This window comes from Pogona vitticeps, chromosome 2 (assembly GCF_051106095.1).
Source record: "Pogona vitticeps strain Pit_001003342236 chromosome 2, PviZW2.1, whole genome shotgun sequence".
NCBI classification, from domain to species: domain Eukaryota; kingdom Metazoa; phylum Chordata; class Lepidosauria; order Squamata; family Agamidae; genus Pogona; species Pogona vitticeps.
Window position 1 is genome coordinate 77,851,217 of NC_135784.1, and position 21,451 is coordinate 77,872,667.

The 21,451-nt window shown below is 44.1% G+C and overlaps 1 protein-coding gene across 1 annotated transcript in view; it reads right to left on the reverse strand.

The window, feature by feature from the left end:
• TWF2 (twinfilin actin binding protein 2) overlaps nt 1-20,997 on the reverse strand; it is an 84,024-nt gene extending 63,027 nt beyond the window's left edge. The window contains exon 1 of the mRNA XM_072989776.2: nt 20,847-20,997. Within this exon, the coding sequence (XP_072845877.1) occupies nt 20,847-20,871 (25 nt within the window). The 5' untranslated portion in view covers nt 20,872-20,997. The remainder of the gene's footprint in view (nt 1-20,846) is intronic.
• Nucleotides 20,998-21,451: the final 454 nt, after the last annotated feature.

The following is a 21,451-nucleotide window of genomic DNA, read 5'->3' on the forward strand; positions in this document are numbered from 1 at the left end:
GAAGGCCAATTTGAGAGTGACAATCCCTTCCACACTGAAGACAAATACAATCTGTCCCCTGTCCAGCTCCCTGCTTTTGCTGCTTTTGTGACTTCCTCTTTGCCTCGGCCTGCTGGACAAGGGTCTCTTCAAATTGGGAGAGGCCGTGATGCAACGCCTGCCTCCAGGCTGAACGCTCAGATGTCAGAGTTTCCCATCTGTTGAGGTCCATTCCTAAGGCCTTCAGATCCCGCTTGCAGATGTCCTTGTATCGCAGCTGTGGTCTCCCTCTGGGGCGATTTCCCTGCACTAATTCTCCATACAGGAGATCCTTTGGAATCCGACCATCAGCCATTCTCACGACACGCCCGAGCCAATGTAGACGTCGCTGTTTCAGTAATGTATGCATGCTGAAAATTCCAGCTTGTTCTAGGACTACTTCTTCACTGCTTGTATAAAAGCAGTCTTGAGTTACAAACCAGTATGCTTTCAATTGTTTACCTATATAAGCATAGGAAATAGCATTAATTTGAAAATGGAAATTTTAAATTGGGGATTTAAAAGGATGCTTCTTAGCTCCCTGGTATAATCTGTCTCTCCACCCCTGGGAATATTCTGCAATGTTTATTTAATGCAGCCTTATATAGGGAGGAAGATATTCCCATACTTACATGCTTTCTTGAGTATCTTCCAGCTATACTTATCCAATAGCTTAGAACTGTAATCCTATTACCTTACTGCAGATATGGCAAAATGGAGGAACAGCGGGCCTCACTTTCCTTTAGTGCCCCTTTATCTGTCGACCTGTGTCCCAGCAGCAGCTAACTACTTCTGGATCAATAATACATGAACCCTGAAACGGATGCCTTCCTGAATATGTCATGCCACTCTGTCCTCCTGACAGGAAACCTGAGTCTCTAGCTACCAATCTTTCATTCTCTGGATGTAATCCTTATGTTAAGGAGACTTCTTCAGGTAGCCATTCACTGAGTTTGAGGAAGTTAGTACTGAATTGAATATTACTATGCAAGGGTCATAGTCAGCAGCATCTGCAAGCAATGAGATGTTGACCCCCAAGTTCCCAGATAACGTTTCACCCCACATGTTCTCATGTTAACTCTTCCACACTACTTTCTTGCCTCTCTCAGTTTCCCCCATTTATTTTACTGTCACCTCTCTTCTATTATGAGTCCAAGTTACAGGAGGACAGATTTAAGTTGAATATCAGGAAAAACTTCTTCACTATTAAAGCAGCAAGGCAATGGAACCAATTAGCTAGACAGGTGGAGAGCACTCCAAACTGGAGGCATTCAAGAAAAAAATTGGACAACCATTTGTCAGGCATATTTTGATTTGGATTCCTGTATAGAGCAGGGCATTATACAGGATGGTCTTATAGTGTCTTCCAACGTGAAGGTTCTATGATCCGTTATGTTATGCTCCTATGATCATGCAACTCCTTGCTTTTATCAAGTTGTCCAATGCACCAATGGACACAACAGAACAGAAATTATATTCATGGCAGTATGAAATACAACAGAAAGCCCTTAATGTTACAATCCCTGAAACAATTACCTTTATACTAAAAACATATCTAGTGGCTTAGTTACATATTAGACTTATCATATAAAGTCTGCTGAAAACAGCCTTGGCCTGTAAGCTACTTCATGCAGTGGCCCATTACAGACAAGTGCAGATAATTATACTACATCCTCCCACGCATACTATGGAAAGCTTCTATATCACTGTCTGATTTCCACAAGGTGTCAAAAGTGTCCACATAATAGGAAATATCAACAAGACAAACTGCTGTATGTGCACTTGAAAGGCACTGACCACCTTGCCCCATGTGATGAGTATGATACACAAGACCAGTACGGACCCTGTTGTGCCCCTTTTGCTATAGCTAAGAGAGGGAGAGTTGTCACTTTCTTCATAAGGGGTAAGATGATGCTTCTAAAGCATGAGTGAGAAAGACAACTAGGCTGAGTGATTCTTTGCTCTTGAAGCCAACTTTTCTTTGAAGATGTATAAGCCCACAAGTGTAGGCCAGCCAGGGAGCAACATATGCAACAGTTTGATAGAGCCACATTCCTTTTCCTGCTTTTTATCATGTCCTAGTATACCTGTTTCAGTTTAAATAAGTCTATGTATGGCAGGAAATAATGTTTCAAGCTCTTTTAATATAGACATCACAGTGCATCCAAACATCTCATGTGATGACACTAAGGTGGCTAAGGATGATCCCATGTTGCTATCCCCTACAGGGGAACAAAAATTGGTTTTAACCAACTGGTCATGCATGACTTACCTGTATTTTACTGACCCCACTAAAAAGCCCCCAGCATTGGCACTGTGGTATTCAGGACAGCTGGCAATGCTTCCTTATGCACTCGAGAAGAAATCAAGAAGTTCCTCACAAGACAGAAAGATGCAATCTGAACTCCAGTACTAATGGACCAGTTTCACAGAGTCATGCTGGTACATATATTACTCTCTGAACTCCAGGGCTGTAAAACTATCCCATCACAGCTGGTCATTCACCCTCCCAAAATTCCCAAGAGCAAAGCAATGACTGAAAGAAGATGAACTGGGTATCAGACACCCAGGGCCTCAGGGACACAGCCCTCTAGTTATCTTATTAGTCTAAAAGGTTTGAAAGCACAGTCCTTCTAAGAGGTTTCCTCTGCTCCAATCACTTTAAATGCTCAGCTTCACAGGGTCTTAATTATTCAGACATCCATAAAATTACAGCTCCGTATCAAGTGATACTCCTCTTTTGTTTGTTCTGGAGCTCCTGTTCTTTTCTGAAAACATTGGGCTTCACCACTCTCCACATACAAGGCAATGAAGACACAATGGGGACTTCACTTACAGAAAGCAGTTGATAAGACCATTCAAAATAAAAATTGTGTATGTTGTTATAATTTAATGTTGATTACATCCCAGAGTGGCCTTTGAAGCCTGATGGGTGATATATTAGAATGATTAATCAATAGAGCTGCTCATCTGGTATAAACGCCCAAGTGTAGGCCAGGCAGGAAACAAAGTATGGGCTCTTTTTAGGAGAAAGGCAAGATATAAATCTTTTAAATAAAATAAAATAAGGCAGTGAGTATCTGCATCTGTTCCTTTTCCATTCACCTGAGCAATAATTCATTTCTAGAAGGTGAACACTGTTTTGTTTGCCTTCTGGAGAGTAAGGTTGCAATTAGAGATGGGGGTATTCACAGGTGGAAATACTGAGGGTCCGTCCCCATGGGGCCAGACTGTCCACTCACTATTTCACTGTAGACATGTGCTCAACACAGCCTTCCTATTGCGCTGTTGTCCACTATGGATTAGCCACTCCTGACAGGAGGTAGAATGACAAGCCTCTCTGCTAGGCTGGAGAGTGGCTAATCTATTGCAGACAACGGCGCAATAAGAAGTCTCAGTCAAGCGTGTGTCCACGGCAGAATGGTGAGTGGACAGTCTGGCCCCATGGGGCCTGACCCTCATTATTGCCACCTGTGGGGGGGATATTCGTATACGAATACTCCCATCTCTAGTTGCAATCCTGTACACGGGAGTAAGTGCCAGTGAACTCAAGAGAATTCCTAAGTAGCTCCGATAAGATAAACAGGATTGTTGTCTACAAAGAGTCTAACATGTGTGGCAAAAAATTATGTAACTGGCTTGTCATCACTTAGATATTCATCTGATGATAAATTCATTCAAGAAGGCAAGTTCCTGCAGAAATTCCTACAATTTCTGTAGGAAAACAACAAATCCATCCAAGATTTCAGCAATCCTTTTTGCTGTTTAAAATTACATGGACACTGGAAGAGCAGCCCACATTCTAGAGACACAAGGAATGGTGTTGCAGCCCCACAACTTGTCACTACATTAGAAATGTAACACACAGTGCTCCTAATACATTGTTCACACATTTGTCAGTCCTAACACACGTAACTGGGCAGGGTTCCCCAGCCGATTCCTCCACAAGGTTAGTTATCAAGGACAATCTTAAATCAGAAAGTCAAGGGGCAAACCAAATTCCTGCTCTGCCCTTTCAATTTAAAAACACTCCTCCCTCTACTACACATGCTCTCCATTCCAAAGGAAGGCAGTCACTTAAATTTTATTAACATCCCTTTTATAATTCAAAAGGTGGCATTCAGATGCCAAATTCTCTCTTCACACCAATGCAAATAAGGCACTCTATCTATTGGGCTGGAAAAGTCAGATGCGTTGCCGCTAAACCTCAGCCTTGTGAAAATGGGCTATAGAGGCTGCCCTGCCTTCACTAATCTTGCCCACTGACCCATATAATTCAGGGCAGGGATTTTGATCTAATGCATACCAAATCCTTCCTAAGTCACCTTGTGTGAGAAGCCCCACTTGTGTTTTCTCGTCATCATAGTTTAGCTCCTACATCGTTGTTCCCCGAGGTCAGGGAAGTAAAAGAAAAGAACTGGAACAGCAACGAAAATTAAATTCCTCAGCTGTTCACCTTTCAAGCAATGCTTAATCAGAGGTAGGAGCAATTGGCCAACTCTCATTTAGTATCTCCTTCCAACTCCACACAGTTCAGTAAATACAGCCATCACTGGTCAAGAAATCTCTAACAAGTGGGAAAGCAATCAATCAGCTTTTCACATTAACTTACTCTCAGACTGTCCGAAGCACTTAATTAGCCTTCCTTTAAAAAGTGAATCCACACCTCACATAAACTCACGTGATCCAATCTTTCACAGACTACATTATCCAAGAATACAGGCCAACTGCATGCTAGGTAAAACAGTTTGGGAGTAAGCACATCGGATGTAACAGCCCATGCTCCTGCCAGAGACTGGTCGAACAGCTGAAGAGGAGGAAAGACGTGCACACTGGCTGACGAGTGGGTCATTGGCTGTGGAGGCAGAGAAAGGGAGCATGCTGCACCTGTGGTGCCATGCATACGAACCAACATGAACCTCCAAACCAAGGTTTGTGCCCATCTCTAGAACTTATTAAAATTGATTTTCATAAAATCCAGCATCTCTGTGAAACTACACTCTGCTTTTGCTTCCTTTGAAATCAAGAACTCACATATAGTGTGGTTACTTTACCCTAGAGTTCCCCTTACTGCTGCTTCTTCCAGAAAGTTATCTCTATTGGTTAGAATTATATCAAGGATAGCTAATGCTCTAGCTTCTTCCTCCAATTTTTGAAGAGAAAATTATCACCAACAGAAACTGGGAATTTCTTGGAAGGGCCATGTTTGGCAGAATTTGCCTCCCAACAGATGTCAGGATATTTGAACTCTTCCTTCACTACTGCATCAGGGAATACTCAGTGCTGAAATTGTGTGCATGCGTGCGTGCCCTAAATGGATAATAGTAGGCTAGGTGGACCAATGGTCTTATTATTCTGTATAGCACAGCTTCATCTGTTTCTCTCTCCCTCCCCCCCCCCCTTATGTAATGGTTCAAGGGTCTGAAATGCTTTGAAAGAAAAAACAGATGTCTGTTTCAACCAGCTATTAGCTACCTGGAGCAATTAGGGGCATGTGGCAGCCTGTACAATGGGGCTGCATATAACCCTTGGGAGTGAGGGAGCATGACAGGATGCCATTTCTCCCAGAGAGACAGTATGGAAAATTGGCAGCCATTTGCTTTTGATCTCAGGGTTTCAGGGAGAGAAGTCATCACATCCATCATAGCCAGTGGCATTTACAACTCCATTTTCAGTATGCAAGATGGCAGCCCTACATCCGTTACAACTGTGTTACTGCCTGTTAAATTTTTTTAAAGACAATACCATCTTGTACCAACATGTTATGCTGTGTATTCCAGCACAGGACTATGTTCTAATCCACACTTTAATCTAGGACAATCAAATGTGTTTGTGTAAGAATTTGTATCTAACAAATTCCTTAAATATTCCTAGACATATGCCACCTAAACTCATCAGATCTAGGTGGTTTCACTATTTCCAGCTACTACACTCCACTTTCCTGATTAATTTCATTCAATCAGATCAGCATAACATTTGCTTAAAAGCAATTCTGTGAGATGGGATTCCCTGTTGGGTAGATTCACAAAGGAAGCCCTGCAGATTATCCCATTCCTGCATCAAGAGTTCTTTTCTCCTGTGTGTTGTGCCATCTGGCCAGTATCAATATCCATTATGCCCCATTCCTCTACTGAGCAACACAGACAAGCCACAATATCATACAAAGGAGTGACTTTTGTCTCTGGGAAGAATAAAGGCTGAATAAGAATAAAGGCTGAATAAAGACTGGAGAAAAATCAAAGCAAGATAAGGGAGGGAGGGAGGGAGGGAGGGAGGGAGGGAGGAAAAAAGACTAACTGAAGTCACCATTTTTACCAAAAATGTACCAGGAGGAGCGGTTCAAGTATCACATGAGTCTTAGGCAAGACTGAGGAAACCTTTGGCCTTCCAGATGTTTTGAATCATCGCTCTTCCATAATATTCATAGGCATCCTTCAGTCTCGAGACACTATGGTAACGTGCTCTGTATGGAGGACTTGGAACAGCGTCTAGTGTTTTGATGCTGTAAGTAAAGCTGGAGTGTCCTCTCCAGGGCACGAAGCCTGGGTAAAATAATATGGAGTATAGGCTGTTACCCAAGCAGCAAATCCCCCCTTTCCACATCACTGAAATAGTCCAATGGAAAGGCAAGAGCCAATACAACTGGTTTCAGCGACGTCACAGGAGTTGACAGAATGACACTGTAACATTCAGCCCTGCCCTCACCTGTCCGTCACAGCTGGGCAGTGGAACAGCAGCCAATGAGGGGACGGAAGGTGGTGCTAAAGGGGGAGGAGCTGGGATATAAAGGGGTGTGTATGGTGTTTGAGAGATCAGTTTGGGAGATAGAATGAGTGAGAGAACCAGAGTGAGATCTGGAGAGTTTGTTACAGGCCTGCGCGCCTGAGTGTCAGTGAGGAAAAGTCTATGTTTAATTAATTGAAGAAAGTAATTTACATCGTGATTATCTTCCTGTGATTTACCTATTTTTAATTTGTAATCAATAAACCAGTTTTGTTTTTGAGAGAAACCCTTGTCCTTTTCATTTAAAGGAAAGGTTGGTGGCAGCAAGAGAGTGTGTGGTAGTGTGGTGACCATTTTGAGCAGCCTGAGTGGGCAGTGACATTGGAGTGGCCAGCCACGTTACAGACACAAACTGCCTCCAGGACTCTGGCTCCGGATTTTGCCTCGAGATTAACTCCTGAAGCCTTTTCCATCAGTGGATATAGCCACAAGCCAGTAGAAGTTTGAAGTCAGAGTTTTCCTTCTCCTAGATGGGTTGCCTTCCAGGGCTGAACAAGTCCCACCTACCTGGCCTGTTCCCTCACGGCATGGAGGGCGATGGCGGTGCCTCAGTGAGGGTTTGAAGTCGGAGTTTTCCTTTCCTAAGCACAAGCCGCTGACAAAGTGCTGGATGAAGCTGCCTTTCCTCTTCCATTTCTGATGATTGTGTCATGCCTCGTGGCGCAGTGGTTAAAATGCTGTACTGCAGCTAAAACTGTGCTCACGACCTGGGGTTCAAATCCCAGGTAGCCGGCTCAAGGTTGACTCAGCCTTCCATCCTTCCGAGGTCGGTAAAATGAGTACCCAGCTTGCTGGGGGGGCAATGTGTAGCCTGTATAATTAAAATTGTAAACCGCCCGGAGAGTGCTTGTAGCGCTATGGGGCGGTATATAAGTCCAATAAATAAATAAATAAATAAATAAATAAATGCCTCCAATTTCATATCTTCTTCAGAGTCATTGTAACTTGTGGTCACTCGTGATCCTTCCCCACCACCTATTTCAGTCCCCAAACTGTTAGAATACTTCACCTGATGTTTTGTTGGAGGAAAGCTCTTCTGCTTTTCGAACTTTTTGGTTTTCAGAAGTTACCACTTCATTGCAGAAGTTTTTGGTACTTCTGCAATGAAATCAGGCTGTTAAAGCAGCCCCTTAGGATCCAAAAAACAAAGGTATATTTTAGGATGCCCAATACGATGTTTCGAGAACCTACAAGCAGATTTTTAAAAGGAGTACCTGGAAGAAAACTTTCCTCACCCACCTCTATGTCGGAAGCCTCCTGATCAGTCCAGTGAAATAGATTTGACTTGCTCACCCCAGTTGTTTTGTTGGAGGAAGGGTCTTCTGTCTTTTCCACTTTTTGGTTTTCAGGAGTTGTTGCCATGCTGCTTTCCTCTGTGGAGGACATGATGACTCTATCTAAAGTCTCTGCTGGAGACTTTATAAAGTTGATGAAAAGTGACATCACAAAGTGTGGTCAAGGTATTGTGACCCAGTGTGGGAGTGCCATTCCCAAGGTTGCCAAGCGACATGGTTGCTGTAGAGTACCTGCGCAAACATCAGTCCCGTTCATGGGAGGCAATAGGGCTGCAGCTTTAATGAGAAACTGGGGAACAAACCTTTTCAGAGCACTATGTTGGGAACTAGGCCAGCTGGAATTCTGGAAGCTTTAGTCAAAAAATCTGAACGGAGTTTAGTGCATCTGCTCCTCAATAAACTGACAAGGTCTGCAGCAATAGACATTAATACAGTGGTGCCTCGCTTAACGTTTGCTTCGTTTAACGTTTTTTTCGCTTAACGTTTATTTTTTCAGAGGCAGATTGTGCTTTGTATAACGTTTTTCCCTATGGGCGATTTTCGCATAGCGTTTTTGGGACCATGCTTCGCTTAACGTTTTTGGTTTTAGGTCCCCTGCTTCGCTTAACGTTTTTTTTTGTTTTCAATTTAAAAAGTGTCTTAGAAGGGTCCAAAACGGTTCTAAATGCTTGGATTCGTTAGAGGACCCCTTAAGTCATGTGCAAACCTGATTTGGCTTTGATCTGACGTTTCGTTAATTTTTTGTGAATTTTTGTTTTTTGGCCCATAGGAACCAATGGACCTGTCAAAATCTGACAGCTCCATGCTTTCCTATGGGGGAGAAAACAATTTACAAAAAATTAACGAAAGTTCAGATCAAAGCCAAATCAGGTTTGCACACAACTTAGGGGGTCCTCTAACGAACCCAAGAATTTAGAACAGTTGCTGAGTCTTCATTAATTTTTTGTGAATTTTTTCTTCCCCCATAGGAATTAATGGAGCTGTCAGATTTTGACAGCTGTCAAAAGTTGGGGGAAAAAAATTCACCATTAATTAACGAAAAGTCAGATCAAAGCCAAATTAACTTTTGCATCCGTTTTAGAGGGTGCAGAAGCTAATCCAAGCATTTAAAACCATTTTTGACCCTTTTATGACACACTTAATTTTGCAAAAATTGACTTCGCAAAGCCATTGAAACCTATTGAGTCAGCTACAATACATTCCAATGGAGGATACATTGTATCGTTTAACGATGTTTCCTATGGGTTTTTTCGCTTAAGGACGGCAATCCGTGCCTATTGGAACGGATTAACCGGTTTCCAATGCATCTCTATGGGAAATGGTGTTTCGCATAAAGTTTTTTTCGCATAAGGTTTTTTTTTTTTGGAACCAATTAAAAACGTTATGCGAGGCACCACTGTAGTTAGGTAACCCCCACGACTGGAACTTTTTAAGCTCCATCTGAACCTGTAAAGCATCATGAGATAGTAGCTTGCCTAAGGCTAAACAGTATAACTCTTCCACAAGGCATAGTAGGACTCCTGGCTCCTCAGGGAATTGTCACTAATTTCTTTGGTCCGTGCTATTAAAGGGCAGTGTTATCTTTATAGAGAATTTGAAGCTGAATTATAATAGAAATATAAAAGGGTGATCTATTTTGATACCTTTCCTCTTATCTTACTGGTTGGCAGTTGCCATGTGCTTTTTACCTCCATTTCGAACCTGAGACTAGAATTTGTCAGGTTTCTGCGATCTATCTGCCAAGAACAATTCATTTATGTAAATTGTGGATCCGTTACCTTTAGTTTGATATGCGGAAGTTTAATGAATGTTTTCCTGGCACCAAAATATATTAGTACTCTTATACAGAAACCTGCCGTCTGGTTTCTTATCATGATGCTGCAACAGAAGCTTCTGCTGTTTCTGAGGACCATTGAGGATGGACCTGAAAGCCATTGAGGACGACAGGTGAGGCCAAAATCTGATCATAGAACTGGAAGATCAGATGCCCAGTTACTCTTCCACAGCCACAGTGATATATTTCATTCTCTTCAAATATATATCCTTCCTCCCATCTTTCATTGGGAGTGATCATCAAATCATTATCTCTGGTGTCTGACTCTGTCCTTTGTTACAGTGTCTGTGTTTTCTCGTTTGTCATATGGACATTGTTGAGGTCTACGTTAAGAAGGTAGCAAGTAGCACAACAGAAACCACAAACAACAGGGCACCCATATTATATTCTTTTCTACATTGTATCACAAGAAAAAAGGGTAAGGTCTATGTCTACTTATTCATATGTAAATTAATATTTCAATATTTTTACACTAGATGGTTCTTTGGGAATATTTTATACATCTTGTCCTAAAAAATAAGGTCCCCCCCTTACTTTCACTAATGTTGAGGGCTAAAGCCAATTATAGCATTGTGGACAAGGCTTTTTTTCTCAACAAAGGTTTTCCTTTGGGAGCGATCATCAAATCTTCCATAATACAGTATTTCCCCACTGAAATAGTGTCTGTTATCTGAGACCTGAAATCCACAACATCTGGAGGGCCATTGTTTTCCCATGCCTGCTTTAAAACTGGTTCATGCACAGCCTTCGAACATATACTGCATGCCCTGCAGGCAGGGAGCTAAACCTTGGGTTTCCAGTCTCTCACCAGCACACATAAAAAGAATGAACTGTGACTTGCATACAAACATTTTTAGGCAGGTCATGCTATGCATGCACACACACAACTGCAATTGAGGCAAAGATGATGCATTAGAAGAGCATGATCATGTTGAAATTTTACATCACAGATTGCAGGGTAACTCCCTTCTTCAAGGACATTGGTAACTTTGCTAATGTGCCTACCTCTCAGAAAATTTGCTGCAAAGTCTTGCTCTAGAAGAGCTACATAGTGTGTATCACTAATTCCTACTAGGTTTCCTTGGGTAAAAATTAGAAGTAAGAATATATGTGAAGATTCTCAGTCATCCAGGTGAAGCTATCTGGAAGTTGAGTCGTGACAACTGGATTTCTCTTATTAGGTTGAAATGTTTTGCTACTCATCCAAGTACAGTGGCTTCTTTAGTCTGAAGAAGCTACTTGGATGAGTAGCGAAACGTTTCAATCTAGTAAGAACGAAGTCCAGTTGCCATGACTCAACTTCCAGATCAGAAGTAAGGGTGTGTGTGAAGCCTATGATGGTATTCTACTGTGTTAGTATCACAAATAAAATCTAAAGGCTAATCTGGGTGTTCCTTTTATGTGATTAACAGAAGGTGAGGGTAGGGCTGCCTTTGATGACTCCATCCTTGCAATTCCACATGTTCCACCCACCCACTGTCTACATGGTTGGGCTACATGTGTTACAGGGAGCCTGCACAGGGCTCGCAAATCCCCAGAAGGGTGTTTAGTCTAACCTCTTAAGTATCATATGCTAGTTTTATTCATTTGTTTTATTTTAATATGGAACAAATTTCTGCATGGTGGGGCATTCAGCATCATGGGAGGCATCACCTCCAGTCTAAAAGAAAACTGCCTAGACAATTCATCTTGAAAAGCTGCAGTCACAGAAAGTATTTTCTACCTTTCGGAGGGATGCCAAAAAATCTGTTATCTTATAACTTTAGCCCTGTTTGTATACACAGAGACCTCTAGGGTCAGATTTATTTCAGGCATAAGCTTAGAATGTCTTGCAACATTACGCTGAATGAGCACCTTCTACTAGTGCCGGTTGATAACAATGCATATACATTGAAATTAGGCAGATCACAAATTTAAATATTTCACATTTGGACAAAGAAATAGCAAAATAAATATGAGAATAATTGTGTTGTTTCAGACCAAAGGTCTATCTGGGCCAGCATTCTGTTTCACACAGCAGCCCATGGGCAACCTTCAAGCAAAACTTGAGAGCACGTGCATCTTCCCACTCTTGTTCTCTAGCGAGTGGTATTCAGAGGGGTACAGCCTCTCCTATTATACGGCCACAATAACCAGAAGTCACTGACAGCCTTACACTCTCTGAATTTGTCGAATGCCCTTTTAAAGTTGTCAGAGTTGACAGCTGTGGCTCCATTTTGTTGAAGCAGAATCCAGTTTAAATAAAATGTGGGGAAATGCTTCCTTTTAACTGACTTGAACTTCCCACTATTTAGCATCATTGGACATCTCCAAATTCTAGTGTCACTTTCAGTACACAAAGTGTAATTTTACACAATGCTATCATATCCCCTCTAATTTGCCCCCTTTTAACTCAAGACTCAAATGACACAACCTTTACAGAAACTTGGTCCACCACCCAAATTAAGCTAATTTTCCTTTCTGCATCTTTCCCAGCTCTGCTATACTCTTTCTGAGATGCAGGGTCCATACACTTTTACACATGATTGCTCCACAGGCAAGTATAAAAGCATTATGATATTCAAATCAGTACATTCAAAATGTACTGTGGTCTCCCTCTGGGGGAATGCACCCCAGAGGGAGACCCCAGCTGCGATACAAGGATATCTGCAAGCGGGATCTGAAAGCCTGAGGAATGGACCTCAACAGATGGGAAACCCTGACATCTGAGCATTCAGCCTGGAGACAGGCGTTGCATCATGGCCTCTCCCACTTTGAAGAGACCCTTGTCCAGCCAACCAGCCAAGGCAGTCTTTGCCTCGAAAGCAGCAAAATCAGGGAGCTGGACAGGGGACAGATTGTACAGTATTTGTCTTCAGTGTGGAAGGGAATGTCACTCTCGAATTGGCCTTCTCAGCCACACTAGACGCTGTTCCGAGTCCTCCATACAGAGCATGATACCATAGTCTCTCGAGATCGAAGAATGCCTACACATTCAAAATTTAGGCTTTTTCCACTCAGTGATATTTCAATGGGATTCCATTCTTGGCTTTTATTCAAAATGTTGCACTGTGGCAATTGACTAAAAAAAGCACAGTCACCAAAGGGGACATAAAAACAAACAGCTTTAACGGGGACCAAAATAAGCTACTTCCTACACTTGCAGAGGACATTCATGCAACTAAACTGGATTGCATGAAAGCTAAAGGAAGTCTCAGGCTTACATACTCTTTCCTCCTGCTGCTGCATAACTACAAGAAAGGCTAAACAATGGGCAAAATAAAACTAGTTTATTTAATAAGCCAGGTGTTGTTCTCAAAGATGACTTCTGGCATGCACGCAACAGCAAGCTAAGATTAAGGGAAAGGCAGCCAATGGGGCGGCAGAATGCTTCTGCCATCCAAAGGGAAGAGATTGGGGGGTTGGGTGAGGATGGAGGGAGGCTCTTTTTAGTTCTTGCACCTCAGCACTAAACTGAGGCTTACTGTTGCCAGGCAAGCTGACACAGGTTTAAAATCCCTACCCAGTCATGTTAAGTCCCAGGGTTGCCTTCAGGAAGCTGCTATCCTTTGGCTTAATGTTCTCAAAAAGAACTGCTGAGTGGGTAAACTGAGATCACTTACATGGCAAGCCACCCTGATTCCTAAAGGACTTGATGACTAGCTACATTAGCCAAATAAAAGATCTGCTCCACCCATCCAGTGTGGTTGAAAGGGTGAAGTTCTAATCCATGTTAATGATCATGAGAACACCCCATGTAATTTAAACCTAGAACAAAAGGCATAGCTTGGCAAAGCATTCAAAGAAAGCTCCCGAAAGCCAGGGTTGGGAAAAGCCACACTCATGGCTATACTATAACCGTACAATCCTTGCAAACAGGAGATACATTAAGAATTAAACGGTCTGTGTTCAATTATTTTTGGAGGCTGCCCCTACAGCAAGAAATGATGACTCTAACTATTGTTATTCGTTATGAGGATAGAACCAGACAGATATGCTTGGTTCATTTAGCTGCAATAAAGCCAGTGTTGTTGCGTGGATTTCTCCTAAGGGAACTACAAGTGAAGGCAGGATAGTCAACAGAGCAGAACTGCTCTCTGCATTTGTATCTGCTGGGCAGAAGAGCCAAGAAAGGGGCAGGAGAGAAAGGGAGGCTGAGCTATGCCTGACCCACACTTCACCCAGCCCAGGGATACAGCCACAATACTGGCAAAATTCAGGCCAGGCAAACGGGTGTCCTAAGTAACTGCCAACTCCCTTTGGTCAGAAAGGGGCTGGATTCAGCACAACTTCAACTGCCTCCATGTCAACGCAGTTGGCCTTCGCCATTCTGGCTAGTGAGCATTACAATCTTAAACAGGAACATAGCAGGCAGCATCAGACTTACCCCACCCGGAAGGCCTTCCTGTTCTTCTGCTTCAGGAAAACCACTTCAACTACTTCCTGTTAGGCTGAGGAATGCTGGGCCCTCTGTACAACTGGATTCTTGGCAGACAAGGAATCTGTTCGCTCACATTTTGGCTCTTTTTAAACAATGCGTCATTGGCAATGGCAAACACCAATTTTAGGAAGGCAGTTTTCTGTTGGAGTAAGGAAACAAAGACTCCCCAGGCACTGGAATGCTAATGCACTGGCCACAACCCTACTGGTGTTGACACAAGGTTTGTGTAACCTGCGGATAACTGAAGAGGGACTGGGGTAGACCTTGGTCACATACCCAATTACACAACTGTGACACATTTTGGCACTTTGTAAATTAGTGGCAATTAGCTGCGGCAAGTTACACAAATGTTAAAATGATAATACTTGTATGCCATCAAGTTGATTTTGACCTATGCAAACCTTTCTTGGATTATTCTATGTATCAAGTACCCAGGAGTGGTTTCTTTTCTTCTGGGGGCTCTCTTGAGCTTTTGCAAGCCCATACAGGCTGGCTCTTCTCTCACCAGGCACAGCGGATAACCAAATTCTCAAGCTCCGGCTCCACAGCCAGGGGTTCCAACTCACTCAGCCACCCAGTCAACTTACAAGAATACTAATAGGACTCTGGCCATTATGGCACACATTTACTATGGATAGTCCACAACAGATGCAAGTGCATCATTACATTTGGACAAGGAGATGCCGTAGTGCCCAAGTTCAATTCTTTTGAAAGGTGAATGCAAATCAGCCTAGCCCTTCCTTACTTCTTATGCAGCATACTGGATACTAAGGCCTTGTAAAACCCTCAAAATGCTATAAAACATTTTTCTTTTCTTTGTTAGTAGAACAGATTAACACGGCCACTGTTCCGGGGGGGGGGGGGGAAGACCCAAAGCATTCCTTGTCAGAAAGATTTTCCAATTTCCTAAATGTTTTGGTTGATCAGGAAAGCTATTTCCCCTTGTTTCTCTCTCCATAAAACTGTTTGTAGAACAAAGGTCAGAATACTGTACAATTGGCTTCTATGCCAAGTGGTGGCGGTTGAGCCACTAAGTAACAGTGACCATAAACTTAAAGTTCTTGCCAAAGAAATCTCCCCGTGCTGTTTAACAACAGGAAGCATTCAGCAATGTCAGGAACTATTATGCTACCCAACAGACTTCAGAAAACACCAAGGCAGGAGGAGGAAAGAGGAGAAGGAGGAAGAATGTGCACACAATTTGCTGCAATTGAAAAGGACAAGACCCAGAAGACTCTCCAGTTGGTATCAGTTCTGCATTGTCAAGAAGGACGAAAAAAAATCTGGCCCAGGAGATTATTAGTATTTCCATTTTCCACATTCTAATAATGATTTTGTTACATAATTTATAGAACATAAAGCTCAAGTGAGATTTCAAAGTACAGTGGTTAAAGTATATGGTGGTGGGGCAAGAAGAATATCCACAGTATGTAAGACCAGTTTGTCTACTATGACCAAAAATACATAGCTTTCATATCTCTTTAGGACATACATGTCAGCCAGGCACCAATCAAAAAGTTACACTGGCATAACTCCACTGGAATACATTTCAGCAGCAAGTTGCCACAAAAAATCAGTGTACACATGTTGTCACCCATCAAGCAAATTGCCACAAGAAATCATCATACACATTTGTTGCAGCAATAATAACCTTTGAACTGCAGAGCTGGAAGGGACCCTATGGATCACTGAGTCTAGCTCCTCTCAAGGAGGCACAGTGGGGAAATGAACTCCCAACCTCTGGCTCCACAGCCAGAGACCTAAGCCACTGAGCCATCCAGCAGCTCTTCACTACTGAGATTTACCTCCATGGACTAACACACATACGTACAGTAGTTCAAGCAGGACGTTGTACACAAACATGCAGCAAGTACATAGCAAGAAGCAATGATATTGTTGTGATTAAAGGGATTATTAAACTGCAATCCTTAACCAAAATGAATAGGGTTGCTCCAGATTTGGTAACACAAGCATAACATTCTGGGGTCCTGCACATGAACACTCTTCCTCCATACATCCCACTTGCTGAGTGTTTCCTTTGAGTCATGGGAGACTGCAAAATAGGGAGCCTGGTACTGTCGAGATGGTAATCAACCACTAGATTGCACAAATAAGTTTGGAACGGGGGAAAATAAAGGAGTGGACAGGAATTTTAAAAAAATCAGGATATTGTTATAAAGAAATTTAGACCTTCTGCCTCATTACAAAGATAACTATATCTGTATTGTGTCACTCAGTGCAGACGATATAACCAGAATGTGAAAAAGTGATTATTTGAATTATAGTTCCCACCTGGGGAATTCTTCTAGCTGTATGCTCTAAAAGTAACTCTTCCAACCTCTAAACATAACACATTAAACAATATTTTAGGAGAACAAATGTTTCCTGGCTAGTTGCTCTTTCAAGTCATTTCTTACTCTTCAGATGGAGAAATCATCAGACAGTAGATAATCCCTTAAATCTGTGCAGGCTAAAAAGCTCACTCATATTTTGGAAGAGTGCTTCAGCACAACACTGATTATCAACAAGAGTTTTAGAAGTCAACAACTTATGCCCAAATACAATCTCTGATTTGTGCTCATGTATAAATATCTGCCATGTAGTCCCACTCTTTATGTTTGAGAAAGTGGACTTGTTCACAAATATATTGTCCTCACACAGATATATGGCAGTTAGTCTTTAAGACAACGATTTTTGTCTTCTTTATTTTTTCTTCTGTTTTTGCCTGATATGCTCAACACACCTGGAATCTGCAAACTACACGGAGTCTGTGGAAATCTCAATCACAAACTGAAGTCGAGCCAGACCTGTACAAGCGGCACAGTCTAAAACAAAGATGACTGTGGCTCAAAAATATAATGATAACTATTACATCTTGTATGTGTTAGTTTTTCCCAATACATAAAAACAGATACAAGTACTGTACTCCATTTTTTTTCATCACATTGATAAACTGTGGGGAAAGGCACCAAGTGGATAAACTCTGCCTCATCTTTAACCAGATCTTTAGGACTAGTTCACACATTAAATGGAGGTCCTTGATAGAGGCATGTTAGTAGTTCAAGCAGAACAATACAGTATACACATATTGTATATGCAGCAATTAAATCAATGCAACAGGAATCACAAAATTCCCACTGAATCAGTGGGCATACTCTAGTGCAAGTTGCTACATTAAAAAACAGGATTTCAGCCACAGAGTTTTTCCGAACAAAAAGGGAGCAAACAACAACATAGTAGATACAGTGGTGCCTCGCACAACGAGGTTAATCCGTCCCGGATTAACCCTCGCTGTGTGAAACATCACTCAGCGGAAAGTAAAAAGCCATTGGAACGCATTAAACAGCGTTTAATGCGTTCCAATTCGGCCGAATACTCACTGTTGTGCGATGTTCCTCTATGGCTGGCAGCCATTTTCGCACCCTCCCCTCGCTTTACGAGGGCGTGAAAATGGCTGCAATCAGCTGTCCGGCGGGTCCAAAATGGACGCCGGAACAGACGAAATGGCCGGCCGCAGCGTTTTCGTGGCCTTGGTAAGCGAGGGGAGGGCGCGAAAACGCTGTGCGCAGCCATTTTGGCGGTTCCGGCAGCGTTTTCGCGCCCTCCCCTTGCTTACCAAGGGCGCGAAAACACTGCGCCCGGCCCTTTCGGCTGTTTCGACGGCCATTTTGAAGCCGCGGAACAGCTGATCGGCGGGTCGCAAAGCGAAGGTCGGTAAGCGAACCGCTTACCGACATTCGCTCTGCGATTTACACCCACTGGGGCCATCGCTCTGCGATCGCATTAGCGATCGCAAAAGCGTCATCGTAGAGCGAATTCATCGCTCTACGGGGTGCTCGTTGTGCGAGGCACCACTGTATATGTATCATGGGGTAACAGCTAGATGATTTATGGTAGTACAACCTAAGAGCCTGTAGCGTTCACCCTGCTCATGAATATTTATATTGAAATTTGCATGCACCAATAGGAGTTAGTGGGAGTGAAGTTAAGTGGGGGAAAAGAAAAGGAGAGAGAGGGAGAGTAAGAGTAGGCGGTTGAAAATGGAGGAAGGTTGTTTAGTTGAGAGTTAATGACATTGACTGGACTTTTATCACTTGTAACAATAAGCATTTTCTACTTGGTTCTTAAATGATACCATGCCTGGACCTCTGTCATTAATAGTGAACAAAGTTGATGTATTCAACTGGTGGCAGCCGAACGACAAGTAGTGTGCACCTTTGCTTGGTGAAACAACCAAGGGCCACAGGGGAACGTGACAGAGCCAAATCCACTTCTCTTCTAAAGATGACTTGCTTAAAGTAAGTGAAATTACTCCTTAGGTCTAAGCTACCACACAATCACCTATGGAAACCTAAGAGTTACTAACAAAGTTTGTCAGTTACCAGTACCTAAAGCAAAAAGTAAATATATAAATTAAAAAACAAAAAGGCAGATCTACTTTGGCAACAGAAATAATCTCAAATGGTACTCTTCTGTCTCACTTAAAGAGTATTTTCTTGATTATACTTTTGAACTAGTTTTACAAATCATGACCTACACCACCCCTATTTCTAGATGACACAGAAAACTCCCTGGTAGGCGCCCCTACTCATCCACAGCAAAGACTTCTTAAGGTTAAAGAACTGAGGGAAGAAAGGTTGTGCCTGTCCTAAGATACCATTGGTTGGCTGCTGTTTTAAGATAACTTTCCTGGCCTCCAAACGGAACTCTTGTTAGGCAGTTTCATCCTGCTCCAGCAAATTATATCCTTATGCTGCCACCAACCCCTCTCAGATTATTATAGGTCACAAAGATTTCCCTAAGTATCTACCCCATAAAAGATTAGCAGCATGAGCCATTTATAGTTGCTGGAAAATTTGGAAGATTTAAAATCCCTGATACAGCAGGGGTTTGGTACACAGGCCTTGGGTGCCATTCTGCTGCCTGACTTTGTTTCAGAAAAATTCTGCAATAAAACAGGCATACAAAGTGTTGTGTGTGGGTGTCACAGGCATGCACCACCAGGTTGAACAGCACAATCTGCACGTACATTATACACAGGATATAATTTATTGCAGTAACAAAGAGTCACACGCTGAGGGTTCTCCAACTCAAATCCTGCATCACTTTCCCCTTCAGCAGTGCTGTAATGCTATACGTACTGCATTTCAGCAAAATCCCACTATGGGCAAAGAATGTGATGGGATTTGTGTTTTAAATTATCTTCTGAACCATTAACTGAAGGCAGAAGGCTGCGAGAGACATAAAAATGAAGCAGTTGCCTGTGATGCAGAAAAGGGAAATGGCTCCTGCAATTATGATTCACTCTGCAGAGCTAAACATGTTAACTGTTAACAGAGCAGCAGAGGAAAAGGAAGGTGACACATTTCAAACCCTTTACGCAGCACAGAAAGACAAGGAACTCCAGCTGATCTCCTGTGAAGGAAATGCAGCTTCAGACACAGATCCAGAACTACTGTGGTTGCTACAGTGGTTGTCACCTGTGGTTGCTACCTCTGCAGATTTTGAACGAATATGTGGCTACATGCACACATAATGACATATGTGGCTACATGCACACATAATGACAATCAGCTGTTCAGAACATGAGAGGAAAGAAAACAGATGGAAAGAGCAGTTCTGCCTAAATGATAATGCAGGCCCTAAAGAAGGAATAGCCAAAGGAGAAGGGGGTGGGTGGGATTGATAATGGGCAGCGCTTTCAAGAAAATCCAGTCGAGCAAGGATTATCAGGGGCTGGGCAGATCTCACCTGGTTTTTACCCGCAAATAACCACCCCAAGCAAACTGTTTCGAGCAACCTCTGCCAGGTCTCACTCTCCCGACCCGATCCTGATCGTGGAGGCTACGACCTGAGCAAGGGGACCCTTCCTTTCCTTTCAGGCGGCCGCAGATTGCCTGGCGCTGGGAGGAAAACGGCGCCCTCCGCGGAGCATCCCCCCCCTCCGCTCCGATGAAGGCAGAGTCGAGACTCCAGAAATGGAGAGAGGCGCCGGCTGGCTGTTCCTCCCCCTCCCCGTTTTGTAAGGACCGGTTGCCCCCCTCCCTTCATTCAGCTCCTCTGTCCCAGGACGTCCCGGCTGCCCCCCCCCAAACACACACACAGAGAGAAAGCCCTGCGCCTTCCCGCGGGCACACCACGGCCGGGGAGCCTCCGTTTGTGCAACGTCGCCTCCTGCTTTTCAACACAGCGGGGAAAAGGGATGGAAGAAGGGGGGGGGAAGGCACAGCCGCCTCAGGTCCCGGCCCGCGGTGCAGCGACCGGGGGGGGGGGGAAGCAACGGGCCCTCCTTCTCGCCCGACCGACCCCCGGCATCGGCTCAGGCTCCTTCTCGGAAAGGGGGGAAAGCCGGGACCGGCGCGCCGGGCGGAGTTCCCTGGCTTGGGCAGCCCACCGCGCCAGGGCCGCTCACGGCAGGCTGCCCAGCGGCCCTGGCGCTCCGAGGCCGGAGGGAAAGAGGGGCCGCCCCGGCGGAGGCTCCCCCGCTTGCGCCTACCGTGGATGCCGGTCTGGTGAGTCATGGCTCCGGATCAGGTCCGCTCGCCCAGGATTCCGCCCCAAGCCGCACTCGCTTCCTCGCTCGCGCTCTCCCCGGGCAGGAAACAGCTCCGGCTCCAGCGCCGCCCGCTTCCGGGTTCCTGGTGGCTGGAGTGGGCGGGGCTTGCGCCGGGCCCGCCTACGGGGCGGGGCGCTCGCTACGTAGCAAGCGCGGCGTGGGGGTGGGGGGGTTGCTGCGCTTTGGAGCGGCCACCGCGCGGAGGGCGGGGGGTGGGAGCGGGCTTGCTAGAGAGCGAAAAGCGAGAGGGCGGGGCGCGTTTCTGTGCTTGGACGGCACTCAGGGAGTGGAAGTCCCGAAAAAGGGAAGGCAGGGCGGCCGCGGCCCTCCCTTTCAAAGGCATCGCCACCGTCGTGGGGAGGGCGGCGGCGATGATGCGGATGACTGGGTCCTGTCCTCAAACAAACTGGGTCCTGTCCCCTGTGCGTTCCTTTAAGGAGTTAGACCATCTCCTGTTTGGTCTTCCTCTTTTTCTGCTGCCTTCCAACTTTCCCAGCATTATTGTCTTTTTCAGATAACAGATAATTGTAAAGTAACTGAGGGTG